General features: G+C 37.6%; 1 protein-coding gene across 1 annotated transcript in view; it reads left to right on the forward strand.

Moving 5' to 3' along the window:
* The window catches only part of LOC126457352 (neutral alpha-glucosidase AB), a 120,796-nt gene that overhangs the window by 59,289 nt on the left and 40,669 nt on the right, over nt 1-20,838 (forward strand). The window contains exons 9-11 of the mRNA XM_050093581.1: nt 379-566; nt 7,668-7,906; nt 10,435-10,692. Of these exons, the coding sequence (XP_049949538.1) occupies nt 379-566; nt 7,668-7,906; nt 10,435-10,692 (685 nt within the window). The remainder of the gene's footprint in view (nt 1-378; nt 567-7,667; nt 7,907-10,434; nt 10,693-20,838) is intronic.

A 20,838-nucleotide genomic window follows, 5' to 3' on the forward strand; every position in this document is an offset into this window, starting at 1 on the left:
CATGCCCATACATTTCTCAATGCCCTATGAAATGTGGTGAGCTGACATAGGGGAGTGAAGGTGGTGCCGTTTGTACCACACTGTAAGGAGACTGCTCACTTGTTGGTGTGGGTGAGCGAAGAAATATTAAAAAAAAACCTCTCTTTATGTAATTGTACTGAGAACATATTCGCTTACTGTTTATCAACATGAGTTTTTAGGCTTGCATGATATTTGAAACTCACACTTTACAGATTATGAATAATTTTATTTTTGATTTACATTTGCCTAGTAAATTATAATTTTTAGTATATTTATGTATAATTTCAATCGATTTGTTATGTTAGACATCAAAGATCATGAGAGAGTGGATAACCTCAAGGCTTCACTGCTTTTTAGGTATTTTACATGGGACTCCAGGCGTTTCTCTCAGCCAGCTGAAATGATTAATAATTTAACTGCAAAAGGAAGAAAATTAGTTGCCATTGTAGATCCTCATGTCAAAAGAGATAACAGCTACTTCCTGCACAATGATGCCGAAAACAATGATTTCTATATTAAAAATAAAGATGGAAAAATCTATGAAGGTAACTATTTCAAACTTTTTAGATGTTGGTTTTGTTACTTAATGTCGAAAAGCAGAAGACAAACAGTTGGAACAGAATGACTCACACCAAAAATTGTCTGCAAATTTTGGTTAGTTACAAAACAAGCATTAATTTGTTTTGAAAAGTCAGAACAATTTTTTTAACAAAACAAGAAACTGAAATGTTTTATTTAAATTATTTTCTCTTAATCTAATGATTTTGCAGTTTATAAACATTACTTCTTTGTATGAATTGCATTAGCTTTTAAAGATTCAAACTATAAACTGAATAATAGTAGAAATGGATTGTAAAATATACGAAACAGTTTCAGGCACAATGATATTTCTCATGCATAAAATTCTGATAGGAGTAAAGCAGATAAGTAGTATCAAAAGAATAAGTAGAAATTCCAGTAGACAGTTATTTTTTGAAAGCAACAACATAAAAATTAAAATTGTTTAGGAAATCAGTCAGAGGAAGGAAAACCTAACCTGTTATGTCATTAATGCTAGAACGGTTTGCCCATAGGAAGCAAGTTTTCTTCATGTTAGCTAAAAACAATCATCCTTCACAAGTGAAGAAAGAATAGAGTGTTTAAGTTTCCACCTTCAACTAGATGCACAAAATATAAACTGAATATGATGATGGAAAACAGAAGATAAAAGATGATGAATGAATAGAAACTGGATGTACAATTGTGCTAGCAAGAGCAGGGGACTGGAAGATGATTGGAGAGATGTGAGCTGAACCATATTTCCACAGGTTTTCTGTTGGTTGAGTTGCAGAAGAGACAACTACAATAAAAGGAGTGCAAGGGACAATATTTTCTGTGGAATAATATTTTCCCATTTTTGAAACAGCTTTGACATAATTTATGTATGCTTTTCTGTACTGTAACAGAACCTCAACTTCACTTATATTTAGAATTGATGCTTCAATTGGATGGACACACACACACTTTGTGGTTTTTCGAAACAGTTTACCGGATGAGTCAAGAAAACCACATCAAAAGAATTTATGTATTTATTTGTTCTTCACGTGTTATTGATAAGCCATCTTGAGTGACAAGGTAGTAGATTTAGCTCATAATGGAGTAATGTCTGAAATAAACATAATACATCATTGTACTAAGAAATCCTGAGCCGACTTGAAATGTAGCACAAACATATCTGAATACGGCATAGAAATGACTCTTACTTTCCTCAGTTATCTTCATACTACTCCCTAGGATGACTTCTTGGCAGCTGTCTGTAGTCTGAATACCTTTTTGCAATCTAACAAGGAGAGGTCCATAGAGGTGAGATAAACTTTTTGAAACAACCTGTATGCTGGTGTAGCTTAAGGTCCAAGGAATCACACATTGCAGTCGTTCAGCCTGGTGAGCCCTCATTTGTAAGTAATCGACAAAAAAGAAAAAGAAAAAAGAAATCAGAATTTCGTGTTACAGTCTGTAGGTTGAAGGATAGTAACATTTTTTACAGAGTGGTTGCATTGTGTAATTGTTAAGATTCTGTTTGAGTCTCATCAGGTACACTGAATTTCTTTTTTTTAATCTTCTTCGAAATGACTTTGATCACTATTTTTATGCATTTCACTTATATGTGGTTTCTTTTATTTTTATTCCTTTGTCACATTATTTTAATCAATGCTAGAACTTCATTTGCTCTTATTGTTTCTTCCTATCATTCTTTTTCCACTTGGAATGTTTGTACATGTAAATTTAATTATTTTTATTTACCTATTACAGTGTTTAAACATTTAAAATTGCTGATCTTTTGGTTAAAAAATAAAAGATGGAGTAATATATTTGTATTGACTGTGCAGTGGTGTCAAAATGTTTTTTTTTTTTTTTTTTTTTTTAATTACAAGATGTAAATCTGATTTTGGTGGCAATCGCAGGGTGTGATTCTTTGGACCTTAACCTACATTACTGTATAGATTGTTTCAAAAAGTTGATCTCACCTCTTGTTGTGAGAGAATTGCTACCCTATATATACACTATGTCAGGATCAAGTAAGAGAAAATTGTCAGTTACTAATTTGTGGATGTTGCAAACAATAAAAGCTTTTAATCATTTCCAGTTTTAGTTTTTCTCCTTCAAAAATTCTCAAATTCTCACGTGTACTTGAAAGCTCTTTTGAATATTCCAGTTGACACTTGATATTTGCAGAAAATATACAAATTTCTAATTTTCATTTCATTTGAGAGTCTGTGTTATCTTGCGTGATTCTTGTATTAAAAATTTTAAGCAAGATTATAATTTAGATCTTGTTTAGGGCTACACAAGATTGTATGTGTTCTTATGATGACTCAGGGCTTTTGCGATAAGAATGAGTAAATCAAAAGTTAACGAAATCAGTATCTTTACTGCAGGTTCACTCACTACGTTAACGACATTCATCTCACAAATTGTTATTAAATTTCTTTCCGGTGTTCATTTACCTGGAAATTCTGAATTTGTGTTCTTAGATTTGGCAGTGAGACTGAAACACTTGGTGGAGGCATTAATAAATATTGTATTCAGTTTGTGCTAATTAAAATTTTATGCTCTGCAAATGGATTCTTGTTCCCTCTTTGTTAACAATATCTCATTTTATACTTCATTGGTGATTGCCTTTGACTAACAGATACTGCAAGCTTAATCACCACTTACATGCCGTGCTTCCAGTGTGAAGTCTGTGTAGAATTACAGGAATACATTTTTTAAAATCCTTATCAGGTTCTAGAGTAAACTGTTATTTCTTTCTTACTCACTAATGGGATACTCATAAGAGATTGGTTTATAGAGAGTATAATTAGCATTATGATTTTGTAGCCAAAAGATGAACAGGTTCTCATAATACATTTCCTGCAAAAATTTAGAATTTACCATTTCATAACAAATTTAACTTTAATTCAAAAATCTGTCTGTATAATGTTTCTCTTTCATAAGAACTTGCTACGGGTAACTTGAATATTGGGTCATAAGGCTTTTTATTAGGTTATGCTTGTAGTGGAGGTCATTTCTCTGATCTTGTGTGGTCTGGTGATACAGCGTAACACACACCTTGCTAGCTTTAGAGACTGGGAGGTGAGCCAGGTCTGAACCGAATCTGCATGCCAGATTAACGACTGCTGGTCTGTCACACCTGCCAAGCTAAGTATAGTTCTTAGGTGGTTTTACATGCTAATTTAGGCAAATTCTAGGCTAGTTTCCAACTCTACCTCAGATAATACTGTACATAAACACACAGAACAAAATTTACACAGTTTACATACAGAGGACACAATTTCCATGACTTAGGCTAACAGATGATGGTGAAAGGAAGAGCATCAGACCACTAAGTTGAAATAAAATAAAACTACCAAATCATGAAAGACAGTGAGTGGCCCCTGATGTCAGGACAAACGTTAGAAAAGATATTCTTTGGATCTGCTTACAGTGTTTATTCATCAATTTGTTAAGGCTGTCATAAGAGTGGTACAAATTATCTATAAATGGCTTCTGCTTGCATTGTAATTGCTTCACATAGCACATCTACGGATTCTACACAAGTGACAGCATCACTTGAGAGTTTTAATTTGCTCATATTTAATAGGAAACTGACTGGCCATGAACACATGCATCTCACATGTCGAACATTTTGCAGGAATGTGATCATATTCTCGCCAGGTTTTCTGGAAAAAGAAGGCACAAAACAGACTATCAGAAGGGTCCTAGCTACACCTGGCGTGTAGTTTACTGTATGTACCACAACGGCCCTTGAAGAGCATGCAGCTGTTTGATTGAAGCTTGTCTAGTGATTTGATCACTTTCATGCATCACAGTGTTAAGCTGTACCTGTAGCTATAATTTTTCCAAATCTAGGGTTTTCATTTGCACTTGGAGTAGAGTGAGACGGTCTAGTTTAATGTTTCCCACAGCAGCTGCATCAAGAGCCATTTCCGACCATTCTTGTAACTGATAAAATGCAAATGAGGCATGAATACAGCTTTAGGACCACAATTGTAGAAACCAATGACCTTACAAGGAAAAGGGCTCTCAGGTGTACCCAGAAAAATACTAAACCTATCTAGGATGGAAGCTTGCATAAAGGAAGATAGTGATAAGTATGTGCGTATAGCAGCAAGACTTATATTAGTTTTCAGCACTGGTTGAAGTGGCGAGAAGATGCCAGTGTCATTGAATCAGCAACATGGCGTGGAGCTTGGTGATGGCAATGGTGGTTGCATTGACAGTGACAATAACGACAGCACAGACCCTCAGCAACATAATTGCAGGACTCGCCATGGGCGCAGCACGGCTGCATCGGCAGAGTGCACCAGAGTGGCATGCAGACATCTCAGCAGCACGGTGACCCTGAGAGCACACCCATGTGCCAACGGGGTCATCTATCCTCAACATGGCAACTGTATGCCCCACACGCATTTGCATGTGGCAAAATGTATGGTGTGTGCTTCCAAGTGCAAAAGAGGAAAGTCAAGCTTTCGCGAGCCCAGTCCACAGTAGTTAAACTACGGGCTAACCGTGCACTACCATCTCTTACTGGTAAGGATATGTGTGGTGACTATCTGCAAAAGGAATTCATGCCAGTTACTAAACCCACATTAGGTCAAATCCCACTGAACTGATACCAGTTTGTATGGGGAATGGCCGTGGTTTGGTGGTAGTGGAAGTGGGCATCCGGCTTGTCAGGATAATTTTGGCAGAGATTCAGAACCAGACAGTTCGCAGATTCAAAAGTGGAGTTTTACTGATCCAAACATTCGTGAAATCTTCTCGGGTGATCAGCCGAGTAAAGGCGTCGTCTTCTCGCAACGTTTCGAAGGGTTTTGTACCCATCATCTTCAAGCGAAGTGTCGAGATGCTGTGTTGCGCGGTCCTATAAAGGCTCCTGGACCAGTGACTGATTCCGGGCGCCGACCAATCAGGTACCTGCGGAATCGGCCGCCGCGCCAGTGGTGGAGGGTTCGCGGCGCGGACCGGGCGTCGAGTCCCTGCCGGTTCCTAATACGTCTGTGGCCGCTACCGTCTTCGTGCCGGAGCGTTCTCTTCTAATTTTAGTTATTGCGGGATTCCAAGCTGTACTAAGTTGGAAACCAGTGTCTCGATTGATCAGGTTGCTGTTCAACAGCTGTTGAACAGCAACCTGATCAATCGAGACACTGGTTTCCAACTTAGTACAGCTTGGAATCCCGCAATAACTAAAATTAGAAGAGAACGCTCCGGCACGAAGACGGTAGCGGCCACAGACGTATTAGGAACCGGCAGGGACTCGACGCCCGGTCCGCGCCGCGAACCCTCCACCACTGGCGCGGCGGCCGATTCCGCAGGTACCTGATTGGTCGGCGCCCGGAATCAGTCACTGGTCCAGGAGCCTTTATAGGACCGCGCAACACAGCATCTCGACACTTCGCTTGAAGATGATGGGTACGAAACCCTTCGAAACGTTCCGAGAAGACGACGCCTTTACTCGGCTGATCACCCGAGAAGATTTCACGAATGGAATACGCCGAGAAAGTCTCAAATCACATTGATCCAAACATGTTCTCTAAGGGGCACTGCTATGTAGCATTCTGCAGAGACAGAGGGCTGTGGCAGCCAGATTGAGAGGCATATTGCCCGGAAGCAAAGGAGGAGCTGGGAACCTGTCTAGTCAGAAGAAGAGCTGGCAGGCTAAAGAGTGACTAATTGATATCGGGACACACTCACCAATCCACTCCATGTCCCCACATGACAATTTCCAGCACTTCCATTAGGTGGTCAAGGGGCACTATGCGCATCCCTCGGTCAGCAGTAATAGTGTAATAGCATCCCATTGTCAGCAGCACCTGCTGTGGGAATGCCGCCACTTGAACTGAGCATGGTTAGCTGCTTATCTACCAGCATCTGGTACCACACCAGAGCAGGCCCAGCCACAGTTCTTACACAAGACGAGGTTCTAGATAATGTAATGTAACAAAGAAACTGAAAAAAAGTTTGGTGCATTAATACCTCGGTCTGTCTACTCGCCATGCACAGCATACATTTTTTATTGTGCTTTTGAATGAAAAATTATTTTATGCAGGAAAGATAAATATGTCACCCTGTATTAAACTGTTGACAACATATTTTTTCTTAATATCAATTTGAAGTAATGAGAGAATGCTTTCTTTTGAAAAAACTAGCAACATTGTGTGATGTGGAAGTGTCTGTTCTTAAATTGATTAGTTTTAATGGGTTTGAAGTAAAGTATTTTTTTTTTTAATGTGGAACCAAATAAGATGTGAAATGCCAATAAATGTAATTATAAGTAATTGGATAGGTGAAAGATCTACTCACCAAGCAGCGGAAGAGTGAGTAGATTTTTTTATCTATCCATCATATCTTTAAAAATTTATTACTTGTGTTGATGCAATAAATCTAATTGATAGATATATATCCATCTTTAGCATAAGACTTAAAAAAAAATTAAATATATCAAAAATAAAGAATGTAATCGAAAAGTAAAAAATAAAGAATGTAATCGAAAAGTAAGTAGTCAGAAGAAAAAAAAAAAAAAAAAACTGGGCAAGAAGCAAAATTATTTTTTTCTGTCACTACTTAATGCAAAAATTGATTCATCAATGAACACAGATTCTTTTTACTGCATAACCTTTCCCCTAAAGTTGCTTGAAAACAGCTATCTGTTGGTGTCCAAACGTTGTACCAAGAACGCACCATTAGAAACAGAAAATACACACACACACACACACACACACACACACACACACACACACATGTTTTTGTACTTGTAGTTTTTTTCCCTATGCTATCTACAATCGGTAAATGACACAAGATAGGATGGTCATGGCTTGATAGCTCAGGTTGTATGTTCCATCACATAATGCTCAGTTAGATTAATTATATACAGTACTTTCATTCAGTTTATTTTCATGATACGGTTTGCCCTTTGGAAAGTCAGAACAAATGATATTGAATTCAGTTGCAGTGACAGAACACAGTATTTTATAGTTTTTAAAAGGATTCTAATGTAGTGTTGAACCTATATTTGCCAACATTATTAGCAGTTAAGAACAGACTTTTGTTTACAGTTACTATAAGAACCAAGCTTTATTTCAATGTATTCATGGTTTTTACAGGGTGGTGTTGGCCAGGATCATCCAGTTACCCAGACTTCTTCAACCCTGCAGTCCGTGACTATTATAAGACAAGATATTTATTAGAAAATTACCATGGCTCAACATTAGACATGCACATTTGGAATGATATGAATGAACCCTCTGTTTTCAATGGACCTGAAGTAACTATTCCTAAGGATGTTCTTCACTTTGGTGGCTGGGAGAATCGTGATGTTCACAACCAGTACGGATTTATGTATGTAAGTTAGTTGATTAATCATTTATGGAGTGTTAGGGCCTTCAAACATTTGTTTCATTTATTGAGAATGTTTTCACAATAAAGGATGGCAGCCAAAAACAGTTGCAGGATAGAATTTTTTTATTGAAATTCTTGACCAAGGTTTCGGTACATGTAAATATACCTTCATCAGAAGTAAAACTTCCTGAATAGAAAGACACATTCATTAGAAAAGCCATATCAACGAAAGTGAGAAACAGAAGCTTAAATAACGGTGAAATTGCTAAAGTAATACAGGCACACAATCTTTAGTACTTACTAAAATTACATCATGCACTGGAGAATAATAAAACAATTATGCCAAAAGGCGTCGTCAGTAATTAAAATATCATCTCTATTTGTACAACACGTGTAATGGGCACAGGATCAAAGCGAACAGTTTAACAATGTTACTTTGCCTATGAACTGTTGAGACACGAGTGTGAAGGCACTAAGGCAGATTGTTTCGCCGAGAGAGGGCACTTGCATGTGCCATACTCGCGCATATTACAATCCATAAATACATACATAAGCGCATCAAAAATTATTAAAGGTTGTGTTAATTCAAACTTTGTCTTAATAAATAAAGCGTATCACGCCAATTAAAGTCATTTATGTAAACTAGAAATATAGAACCAAATATACTTGTGTCCTAGTGTCAAACGGATAAAGCTTGCGCTTGGAACATCTAACGAGAGAGGGCACTACTGTAATGCGCGAGAGTCTCGCGTAACGTAGGCAGTGAAATACATACTAGCGAAACAACCAAAATGTTATAATAAAACGAAACCATCTGTCTGTATGAATAAAACATAGTAGTCATTTAACCACACATACACATTGAAATTCATAATTAACCAACATCACAATATGTAGATCCCAACAAGACAGGAAAAGCGCATTTCACCGGCATCAACAAGCAAGAAAATAACTCTTAGTCAGCCAGACTATATTACATTAAGGCAATGTAATAGCCTCAAACGTAGAGTAATTCATAATATTGGAGCACGAGAAGAACTCAGCACTAAGTCCGGTGTATACAAAATTACTTGTAACGACTGCCCAAACTATTACATAGGGCAGACAGGTAGACCCATTAAAGTTAGGTATAAAGAACACAGGTTAGGTAAAAATGGGGAAAACGTATATAATTCCACCTTTGCTGAACATCTATGGCTCTTACAGCACACGCCAAGTGAACTGGATGACGTAGAGCTGCTTCATGAAGCTGATAAAGGTGACAAACTAGACTTGCTCGAAGAATTAGAGATTTTCAAGCATCTGTCTCTAAAAGATGGTTTTGTTCTTAATGAACAGGTGCAGCTTCGAAACAAAAATTTTTTAGACAGTTTCAAACCCTCATTGCCTTAATGTAATATAGTCTGGCTGACTAAGAGTTATTTTCTTGCTTGTTGATGCCGGTGAAATGCGCTTTTCCCGTCTTGTTGGGATCTACATGTTGTGATGTTTGTTAATTATGAATTTCAATGTGTATGTGTGGTTAAATGACTACTATGTTTTATTCATACAGACAGATGGTTTCGTTTTATTATAACATTTTGGTTGTTTCGCTAGTATGTATTTCACTGCCTACGTTACGCGAGACTCTCGCGCATTACAGTAGTGCCCTCTCTCGTTAGATGTTCCAAGCGCAAGCTTTATCCGTTTGACACTAGGACACAGGTATATTTGGTTCTATATTTCTAGTTTACATAAATGTCTTTAATTGGCGTGATACGCTTTATTTATTAAGACAAAGTTTGAATTAACACAACCTTTAATAATTTTTGATGCGCTTATGTATGTATTTATGGATTGTAATATGCGCGAGTCTGGCACATGCAAGTGCCCTCTCTCGGCGAAACAATCTGCCTTAGTGCCTTCACACTCGTGTCTCAACAGTTCATAGGCGAAGTAACATTGTTAAACTGTTCGCTTTGATCCTGTGCCCATTACACATGTTGTACAAATAGAGATGATATTTTAATTACTGACGACGCCTTTTGGCATAATTGTTTTATTATTCTCCAGTGCATGATGTAATTTTAGTAAGTACTAAAGATTGTGTACCTGTATTACTTTAGCAATTTCACCGTTATTTAAGCTTCTGTTTCTCACTTTCGTTGATATGGCTTTTCTAATGAATGTGTCTTTCTATTCAGGAAGTTTTACTTCTGATGAAGGTATATTTATATGTACCGAAACCTTGGTCAAGAATTTCAATAAAAAAATTCTATCCTGCAACTGTTTTTGGCTGCCATCCTTTATTGTGAAGAATTTTAACAGTTGCTGCTGCAGCCATGTTTAAAATCTTGTTATTGAGAATGGTCAACAAATTATTTGAATATCAAAATGTATGAAAAAGCTCAACAAATTTGTGGTTTGCAAGGAGTAGAAAATGGTAATGCGTAAAACAGTACATTGTTTTAAGAGAGAGATATTGAAAATAAAATCAAAACTGTTTGCCTGTGTTTCCATATTTGACCTACAGTTTATGTATTTGATTTTCAGACAATAGCTACATATGAAGGTTTGATGGCAAGAAGTAATGGAAAATTTCGTCCGTTTATTCTGACGAGAGCATTTTTTGCTGGATCCCAACGTTACACAGCTATGTGGACAGGTGATAACACTGCTGATTGGGGACACTTAAAAATCAGCATTCCCATGTGTTTATCAGTATCTGTAGCTGGTTACCCATTCTGTGGAGCAGATGTTGGTGGTTTCTTCAACAACCCAAATTCAGAATTGATAACAAGATGGTACCAGGTATGTAGACAATAGACATTAAGAAGATAAGTACGTAAAATAAGTTTCTGTTGTTAAAAAAAAGCTTTTCTCTCTGTCTGCAATTGAATGTTGCAGGGTACATTATTTATTTATAGGATGTTACAATTAGATAAACAATTTAATAATATGGATGGTGTTTTTTCCATTATCTTTTCTTCTTGAATGCATGCCTAAGTGGGCACATGTTAGCCAGATTTAGTTTAAAAAATTTTATGTGAAGGTAAGGGGCTGAGGGGGAGTTAACAGTGATTTTACATTTAACACTTTTGATCATTGTTAAGCTATGCAACATGTGACAAGGAAAAATAAATATGGAGGAGAGACTTAAGTTGCACTTTTCTACTACTACTACTATTATTATTATTATTATTATTATTATTATTATTCTTGCTGTTACTATTACTATGTTATGGAAGTGATTCACAATTGCTAACATAGATTGTGATGTTGAATAACTTGAATACGGAAGGATTAAATAAGAAAAATTGTAAACTATTCTTGATTATAACTCTTGACACCTATGAAGAGTCTATTTTTGTATATACACAAAGCAAATTTGTGGTACTTGGCAGCATACCATTTGAGTATTTTGCAGCTATCATTTAAGAGCTTCATTTGTTATCCTAGTATAATAGGTGTGTTGTTTGAGTAGCTTCTGTGTTTGCTTTGGTTGCCAATAGTTTTCATGTGATTACATAACTATGATAGTCAGGAGGCATTCAAACTGTGGCTACTGCTCTTATTGACTGAAAGACCAAAATTCGTGTCAGTTATCTATAGTTACACTGATCTGTATCTTGAAGGAGACCTGATAAAATTACCTGAGATTGAAGTGATGAGTTAGTCAATGTCCTGTGAACAGTGAGTTGGGAGTTTCATAGTTGCATAGGATTTTAAGATTGTAGTTATGGGTCAAATAGACTAGCAGTTACAGTATATGGAGGAAGCATGCAATGAGATTACAATTCTTTTTGTGGACATCTAATGTATAAGGGGTGTTTGGAGAGAATTTGTTGTTTAGTCTAAGGGGAGGAGTCTTTTTTTGTGACACATTTATGTAAGAGGACAGTGTTCACCAACTGGAGGAGGCTACAGCCAAAAAGAACACACTTCTCTAGGTTGGAGTAAGCTGAATAAACTCTCTTGTTTCAATGGCATTATTTCCAGTATAAAATGTCTGTTCAACTCCAAAGGCTTTTAACTGTTGTGCTGAGCTTTCCTCCTGCCGCTTTACACCACTACCACCACCATCGCCACCATCCATTCACATATTTCATTGTTGGTTCTGCAGGACACAAGTAGAGAAGATTGAACTGGCACCTGTTATCTTCTCTGCCAGTAGTCAAACTTGTGGGGTTTTCTAAGTAGAAGTCAGTGCCATAGTTCCCAATTATCAGAATAAGAGTTAAGACTATTTAACTTTGCCTTGTGGGGCAAAGCAAGGCTGGTGAACCTTATTTAAAACAGTTTCACAAGTAAAGGAGTGTTGAAGATGATATGGCTCCATTAGTTAATGTTTCCTTCTTTGAAAGTTGTGTAACAAGTCTCATAGTACACTGGTGTGTGCTGCATATCACCAAGAGCATATGACCGACAACAGGTGGTGCTTTTTGTGAGTGTGGAGGAAATGAAAATTTAAAAAAATGTGCTTCTACAAATTTATTGATGATATCTTTTCTCCTGTGTAGTGTAGGTAGAAAAACGCGCACTCCATACAGGATCTGTCGCACAGCTTTACATGTCAACTTTACCTTCCAAATAACCATTATTGAAGTTAATTGTTGTTGTGGAGGTGCTATGTTGTGTGACTTCTTCTCCTTTGCAGCTGGGGTGGCTGCTGAAAGAGAGCTCTGATCTATTGAAGCTACAGAAATGACGTAATCAGGTTTTCAATAACTTTTCTGTATTATAACAGCCATATTTCCCACAGCACATTTACTTTTAAAATGGCCGGTGATGCAGATGGTTCATAAGTAGTAATTTACAATAGATTATAACAGGTGTTTGCTATGCTTTGATATTTGATAGTGAAGTGACAGAATGACAGTTCTCAAGTTCTCTTCATTTGTTACATCATTTACATTCTTTCTGCGTTCTTTTTCTCCTCAATTTCTCAGCCGTCATGGCAAAGCGTAAGGGGGGCCTTTGCAGCACTTGAAGGTGTGCAGTCGCTATTGGGCTTTGCTGATATGCTGAGGTGACTTCCGCTTGCTTCCATCTGTACATACATCAAATGAGGGCACATGCAGTGGGATTTTCCACACTTAACAACTACCCAGACTATGTTTTCAGTTTCCATTAACATCTTTCGTTGGCCTTAGAAGACGAAAGTGGAATGTGGTTTTCCTTAGAAACCTGTATTTTGGTGATCTCACACACACACACACACACACACACACACACACAGAGAGAGAGAGAGAGAGACAGACAGACAGAGAGAGAGAGAGAGAGAGAGAGCAGTGCCAGCCCTCTTCAAGATCAGATGCTGCCTGGTGGTGTTGCAGGCACATGAAGCAGTAAGCAAAGCATTTAAAAAAGAGCAGAGACAAATTGAAATCATTCTCTCCACACATGAGCCATAAATGGGGTAATCTTCCATAATCAACTTAGGAAAAGGACAGATTGTTATGGCATCATGTCTGGAAAAGAGCATTTGAGAAATCTTAAAGCTGGTGGCAGTTCATGTGCTACTCCTGTGAGCATATATGGAAAATGGCTGAAGGTTGGTGAAGCAGGCAGTAAGGTGGTGGACATCCACACCATATCACAGAACGTGGAAGCTGGAGGCTTGCCCCCTCTGTAAAGCAGGACAAGCAGTGATATGTGGCACATCTGACAACAGTGTTGGCCCAAGTGTTTCAGAGGACATTGTTCAGTGCGCATTGTTGAACATGGAGTTCCACAGCAGACAGTCCCCTGTGTGTTCACTGTGTTGACCTAATGACATCGTCATTTAAGGTTGCGGTGGTCATAGCATCACTGAGATTGGGCTGTGGCTCAGTTAAGGAAAGACTGTCTTTCCTTTTCATCCTGCCTGGTAAATCACCCCTGACCCGCGGTTTTAGGTGACTTTCCTGAAATCTTCCCCTTTTCCTAGACTCACCAGTTCTTTTCCTTCACCCCTCTTCCTTCCTCTTCAACCTTTCTGTCTGAAGAAGGACCCACTGGCTCCGAAAACTTGCCTAATTATAAATTTCTTTTATATGTGTGTTCTGCTGCTGCTTGATGAGTAGATTTTTTTATCTGTCCACTTGATTTATTTACACCAGATATGTTGCCTTTTAGGTTGTTTGTTTGTACACAACACAACTATTCGCTACTGCTAAAAGAAATAAATGAAAGAAAACCTTTTTCCACCATTTCAATGTCTTCTGAGAGAAAGGATAATTGATTGATAGCTTGTCAACCATATCTACTCCAGTTTTTCCCTTTTTATAATCTACTACATCATCTGGTTTATGTCTGTAATTTGTCCTCCTTTGTTTCTGGTACTAGTAGCAGTTGAAGTTGCTCGATGTTTGGTCGAAATACAGTTCACATTCCTGGTTGATTTTCATTTTACCACAAGTAAATATTCCTTCCTCCAGAACGTCATTTCCCCCTTCCTAACCTTCAAAGTCTTCATTTGATTAGGTAGACCCTTCCCATTTTTCATTGCAGCGTGTACACTGAAGGTTTCATTCTGCCACAGATAGTCCAACACAGCAGGGTTTGTGTAGAACCTCTCGATATAAAGGCCATGTGCTTTGCCAAAATAATCTTCACACAACCTTCCAGTTACTGACAAGACAGTTATCTACATTGTTTGCTTTACCTGTGTAAATACCACAGTTCAAAGCATAACCTGTTGAGTCACACGCTAAATAAAGTTTGATTCTGTATTTATTTGGTTTGCTTTTTGCATACATTCTGAATCCTGTTCTGCCTCTGAAGGTTCACGTGTGATTTGAAGTTATTCTTAAGGCCTAATTTTGTACAGTGGATCGTATCCTAGCTGACGTCCTTTTATGAATTTCATGTTGTTCAAGTGCAACATAAACAAAATTGAAGGAAATCTGTCCCTACTCATTACCTTTTCGCCCATGAAGTTTTTATAAATGCATCCTTTGACCAATAATCACTCATTCTTGGCAACTTCACTACACTCCTATGCAAAATGATACAGAAAAACGAGTACATTTCATGTATCTTTTCTGTTGACCACCATTGACACATAGACTTCCTTTTCATATACTACTTATTATTCATTTCATAAATTTTTAGTCTTGCATACCTTTTTCTTTCAACTTTTATTGTTTTTATCATTTCATTTTCGAAAAATGCTGAGAAGCATCCAGATACACTAAAATTTTCATCCATTTGCAAAATTACACCACTAGCACTATTGAATATTGGGAAATCAGCCTGGTTGTCAACTCTTGGCCAGTTGCTCACATCAGTGATCACATTTTGCGGTGTATCAGGACAAGCATCAGTACTAGAACCCTCATCTTCATCTGTCCATAAATAAATACACATATAAACCACTATAAAAATATCCAAATAATTTGAGTCAATATTTGCATTTATAGTAACATGCATACTATTTTGTAACAATATTTTTCAACAGTATTAATCCAGTTGTGTGACTGTACCTTTGAAAACCAATTGTGTGTTGCCTACTCTCAAGCTGCCGACTCCTAGTGGCCTCTGTCGAAAGGAAATGAACTACCCTAGCCGCCAGTTCCACTTACGAAACATACAGCATACATTTTCGCATTACAAACACTCAGGAAACAAAGCAACGTACAGCATACAGGCTCCGTCAAGAGAGGTGTGTGTTGTTGGTTGCCAAGTTGGTCTGATCATTTATGAAATGTTTCATTTCTCTTACGCTTTTATGAAGGTGGTAGTTTTGTTGTTGTGTTAGTTGAGTAATAACTTATGATTTCTGTGATTGTGCCTGTGTTGGGAATTTTATGTTTGTATTGGTGTAAATGTTCAGCAAGAGTTGCAATTAAAAAAGAATCTGATGTCAAATATTGTAGGGAGATTCCATGGTGACTCACGTTACATTTTGAAATCAGTGTTTTATTATGTTGACATCTTATCAATCTATAAAACGACATTTTCTTTTGTCACAGATTGTGTTATTCAGGCAAAGATCTTGAAGTGTTTTTTTAAGCTGGTAAGAGAATTAAAATTAAAGAACAAGAATGTAATTTATGTTGTGACTCATGTTAAAAATTTGGGACATCCTATTCCTAATGTGCATTTTAGGTCAAAAGTGTCCTCAAACTGTTAGGAGTGTGAATCTGGTTTTTATCACAGAAGATGCATATTAGATTGGCACTCAAATGACAGAGTTACAGATTTCTAAAAATATTTATACAATTTTCAATATAGTAATATATTGAAGAAGGTGTATGACTCAATGTTACATGACTCATGTTACTTGCTACTTCTTGTTGGAAAAACTTTTTTCCTGCAAGCAGAGAAATGAAAATATGACATTATGTGCCAAACAAGATAAACTTAACATTAACATTTCACTTTTCAAACACTATGAAAAGTTATAAGAGCATGGCATCTGGGAAAATGAACTGTAAATTCAGTTGAGTCAGAACTGAAAAATCTCCTCTTGCATTGACAACATCAAGTGGATTAATTCTCTTTATAATTTCATCACATTTTACAGGCCATTTTAATAGTGATCAGCACACTCCATTGCACTGATTAAGCAAGAATTTCCAAAAACTGCACGTAATTCTCCAGCATTGAATTTACTGTCATAGTCTACTTTGTACCAGTCTCCAATTTTCACACTTTCTATAGTGTCTTCAGTATGATGATCTGCAGCAGCAAAATTCTTTGGAGACGGCAGATATGTTTGTAGTACTCTTTTCTCGTAGTGAAAGCAGTGAATACTTTTTATGTTTTGTAATGATGGTGCCGAAGAAAATATTGGAGCCAGATTAAGTTTCACTTTGATTCCTTTAATTTCAGCAGTAGACACATGAGAAACCTGCATAGTTGTGCTACTTGCAGCTACCTGAGTGAAAAGTTGATGCATCACCTACTATGAATTTTTGCTTTTTTACTGCATTCCCCACTAGCCGTTCCTCAACTGCACCAATTCCATATACATCTTCTTTACCATGGGATGTAGCAAATAAGTTCCAATAGTTTTCCACATTATGAAATTACTGAAACTGAGGTACAGGAGCGGTAATATACTTGTTTTTAAATTGTGAGGCAGGTCCATCTGATCAGATTGAAACTACCTTCACATTTTCGTGCATAGTTGGCAGTACCTTCTAACGTAAGCAATTGCTGCACTTGAGCCATGGCTTTATCCAGAACACTGTGACTTACATGGTGACAAACTTGCTTTACTAGGTTGCTGATCTTACATTGCCTATCTTTTTCTAACACACTTCATATTTTTAACTCTTCTTTCCTCTAATAACAGCCCTTGCTTATGTTGGCTCAACTGTAGAAACTTTTGTTTCTGCTTCTGCTAGCTTTTTTGAGCTGCTTCCAGATATTTCTTCTTAAATTCTTCATATTTTTCTTCACCCTAACTTTTCCCTCCCCCTACTCGGTCTTTCTGCTGCTGCGGGCATCTTGTTCTTCTAATCTTAAAATAATACAACTATGACTCAGATTATGTGACATACGTTACACATTTCATTTTCTGGTTTTACAATATTGGTTGAAATTGGGAAATTTTTAGTAGTGATATTAGTTAAACGTTCACTCTCAGAAGTAAATTACTGAACAAGATAAAGTTATCTCTGATATCTCTCTTGGTGTAAAAACTTAATTACATGAAAGTCACTCATGTTACATGAAAGTTCATGCTGTTACGTTATATTGTTTACCCCAACCTATGATTCACTTACTTCAGTTTTATACTCTTTGTGCAATGCATTAGGGTATGTAACAGTAACATAAATGATATGCTAATTCTTACCTGCCAATTAGTTGAAATGAAGGTCCAGAATCTCCAATAATTCACACTCTCATCACATGAAAAACATATTGCATTATAGAACTGGCTACAAATTATGGAGGGAAAGCAATAATGAGCCACAAACCATTGTTGCCATACAGTAAAAAGTCCAGCCTTTTCAAAAAAATATGTAAAAAGTACCAAATTCTGAACTTTTAAATATCGTAACTGTGTTCTACTTTACATGAAATAGCCCTGTACCGTTTTGTCCTACATCCACCACAAGTATTACACCTCAGTTGGTAGGTTCATGATTCCAGATATAGATCTGTTCCTTTCCCTGTTACTTTAATGGGAATGTGTTTTAATTGAGTTGTTGGTTTGGTGAATTAAGTACACCAGACAAAAAAATTGGTTATACCCCAGAAAAAACATATTACTGCTGTGTTACACTTACAATCTTGATAACGGCCTCAGTTTTGTGGTGAAGAGAGTAAACAGTTTTCTTCAGGCATGCCTCATTCACCCGAAGCCACTCGTATATAGGTGTACAGGATCGAATCATCACTTTCATGGAATGTTGATTGCTATATTTCATCTGCTGGTCCAAATATCCCCAGACATTTTCTGTTGGGTTAAGATCAGATGATTCAGTGACCCAGTTCAGGTGTTATACAAGGCTAATCCCAAAAGTAAGGTCTCCAAAGTGGTGGGGCCACAGGGAAGCTGTTTGCGTAGCTGATGGGCACACTGTTTTCTTTGTTGCTGCCTCCACTCTGTTCAGAAACCACCGCACAGCTGCTGGAGCTTTCAGTCTTGGTTTTGGCAACCTGTTGTAATAGAGCTCTTGTTAACCACTACCATCAGGTACAAAGTTCACGCAATTATTCGCTTTTTGAGTGCGAAAGGCGTTAAACCAATGACATTTATTGACAGTTGATGGCAGTGTATCGAGAGTTGTCGTTGTTGTTGTTGTTGTCTTGAGTCCAGAGACTGGTTTGCTGCAACTCTCCATGTTACTCTATCCTGTGCTTACTTCAACGTAGGTCTTTCAATCTCAGAGTAACTACTGCAACCTACATCCTTCTGAATCTGCTTAGTGTATTCATCTTTTAGTCTCCCTCTACTATTTTTACCCCCCACACTTCCCTCCAGTACTAAATTGGTTATCCCTTGATGCCTCAGAATGTGTTCTACCAAGCGATCCCTTCTTTTAGCCAGATTGTGCCACAAATTCCTCTTCAGTACCTCCTCATTGGCTACAGAATCTACCCATCTAATCTTCAACATTCTTCTGTAACACAACATTTCGAAAGCTTCTATTCTCATCTTGTCTAAATTATTTATCATCCATGTTTCACTTATATACATGGTTACACTCCATACAAATACTTTCAGAAAGAACTTCCTGACACTTAAACCTATACTTGATGTTAATAAATTCTTCTTCTTCAGAAATGCTTTCGTTGCCATTGCCAGTCTACATTTTATATCCTCTCTACTTCGACCATCATCAGTTACTTTGTTCCCCAAATAGCAAAATCCATCCACTGCTTTTAAGTGTCTCATTTCCTAATCTAATTCCCTCAGCATTTCCTGATTTTACTGCATTCCATTATTCTTATTTTGCATTTGTTGATGTTCCCTCAACTGCTCTTCCAAGTCCTCTGCTGTCTCTTACAGGATTACAAAGTCATTGGCAAACCTCAAAGTTTTTATTGCTTGTCCATGGATTTTAATTCCTACTCCAAATTTTTCTTTTGTTTCCTTTACTGCTTGCTCTGAATACAGCTTGAATAACATTGGGGATAGTCTACAACCCTGTCTCACTCCCTTCCCAACCACAGTTTCCCTTTCATGCCCCTTGTCTGTTATAGCTGCCATCTGGTTTGTGCACAAATTGTAAATAGCCTTCTGTTTCCTTTATTTGACCCCTGCCACCTTCAAAATGTGAAAAAGAGTATTCCAGTCAACATTGTCCTAAGCATTCTCTTAAGTCTACAAATGCTAGAAATGTAGGTTTGCCTTTCCTTAATCTATGTTCTATGAGAAGTTGTAGGGTCAGTATTGCCGTGTGTGTTCCAACATTTCTACAGAATCCAAACTGATCTTCCCCGAGGTCGGCTTCTACTAGTTTATCCATTCGTCTGTAAAGAATGCGTGTCGGTATTTTGCAGCTATGAATTATTAAACTGATAGTTCGGTAATTTTCACACCTGTCAACACCTGCTTTTCTCAGCAGATGGTAGAGTTTTGTCAGGGCTTTTATTGCATCATACATTTCTTCAATCTCTTCATCTGCGGAGCTGGTTGGCATATAAACTTGTACTGTTGTGACAGGCATGGGCTTTGTGTCTATCTTGGCTACAATAATGGATTCATTATGCTGTTCATAGTAGCTTACCTGCGCTCCTATTTATTTATTTTTTTATTTACAACAGATGCCCCTCCATTGTGGTTGCACCTAAGGCACAGCTATCTGTATCACTGAGGCACACAAGCCTCCCCCCCCCCCCCCACACACAAATGGCAAGGTCCATGGTTCATGGGGGGAAGGAGAGTCACATATGGATGTCAAAAACATCCGCAAGGTGTGTAGAGAGCTTGTGAATGGTCGTACTGAGATTCATGTTGACGAAAGTTAGTGGGAGACCGTGAAGACGCAATCACAAAGGTTGGACAAATCGTGTTACAAGAGTGGCATATTGCTTTTGATGAGCTCTGTAATGTTGTTCCTTAAGTTTTTCGAAGCACAGTCACTGGCCATTGACTGAAGTGTTGAAATTTCGAAAGGTGTGCACAAGATGGTTCACAAGAATGCTGACAGAAGACCACAAATGACTAAGCGTTGAAACTTCCCACCAATTTCCTCAACGCTATGCAGATGAAAAGGACAACCTTCTTGATTCAGTAGTCACGAGTGATGGAACTTGGGCTTTCTATTTCACACCTGAGACCAAAGAACAATCATGTGTGTGATGGAATTCCGATTCGCCCTTCCGTGAAATTTCAAAAGAACAGTCTGCCAGTATAGTCATGGCAGCCATGTTTTGGGATCGAAATGTGATATTGTTGATTGTCTTCATGGTCCCTGGGACAACAATAAATGCCAACAGATACTGTCAAACATTAAAATACTCAGACGGGTGATTCAGAACTGAAGAAGAGGAATGTTGAGGGACGGCATAAGC

Source organism: Schistocerca serialis, chromosome 2, assembly GCF_023864345.2.
Source record: "Schistocerca serialis cubense isolate TAMUIC-IGC-003099 chromosome 2, iqSchSeri2.2, whole genome shotgun sequence".
NCBI classification, from domain to species: Eukaryota; Metazoa; Arthropoda; class Insecta; order Orthoptera; family Acrididae; genus Schistocerca; species Schistocerca serialis.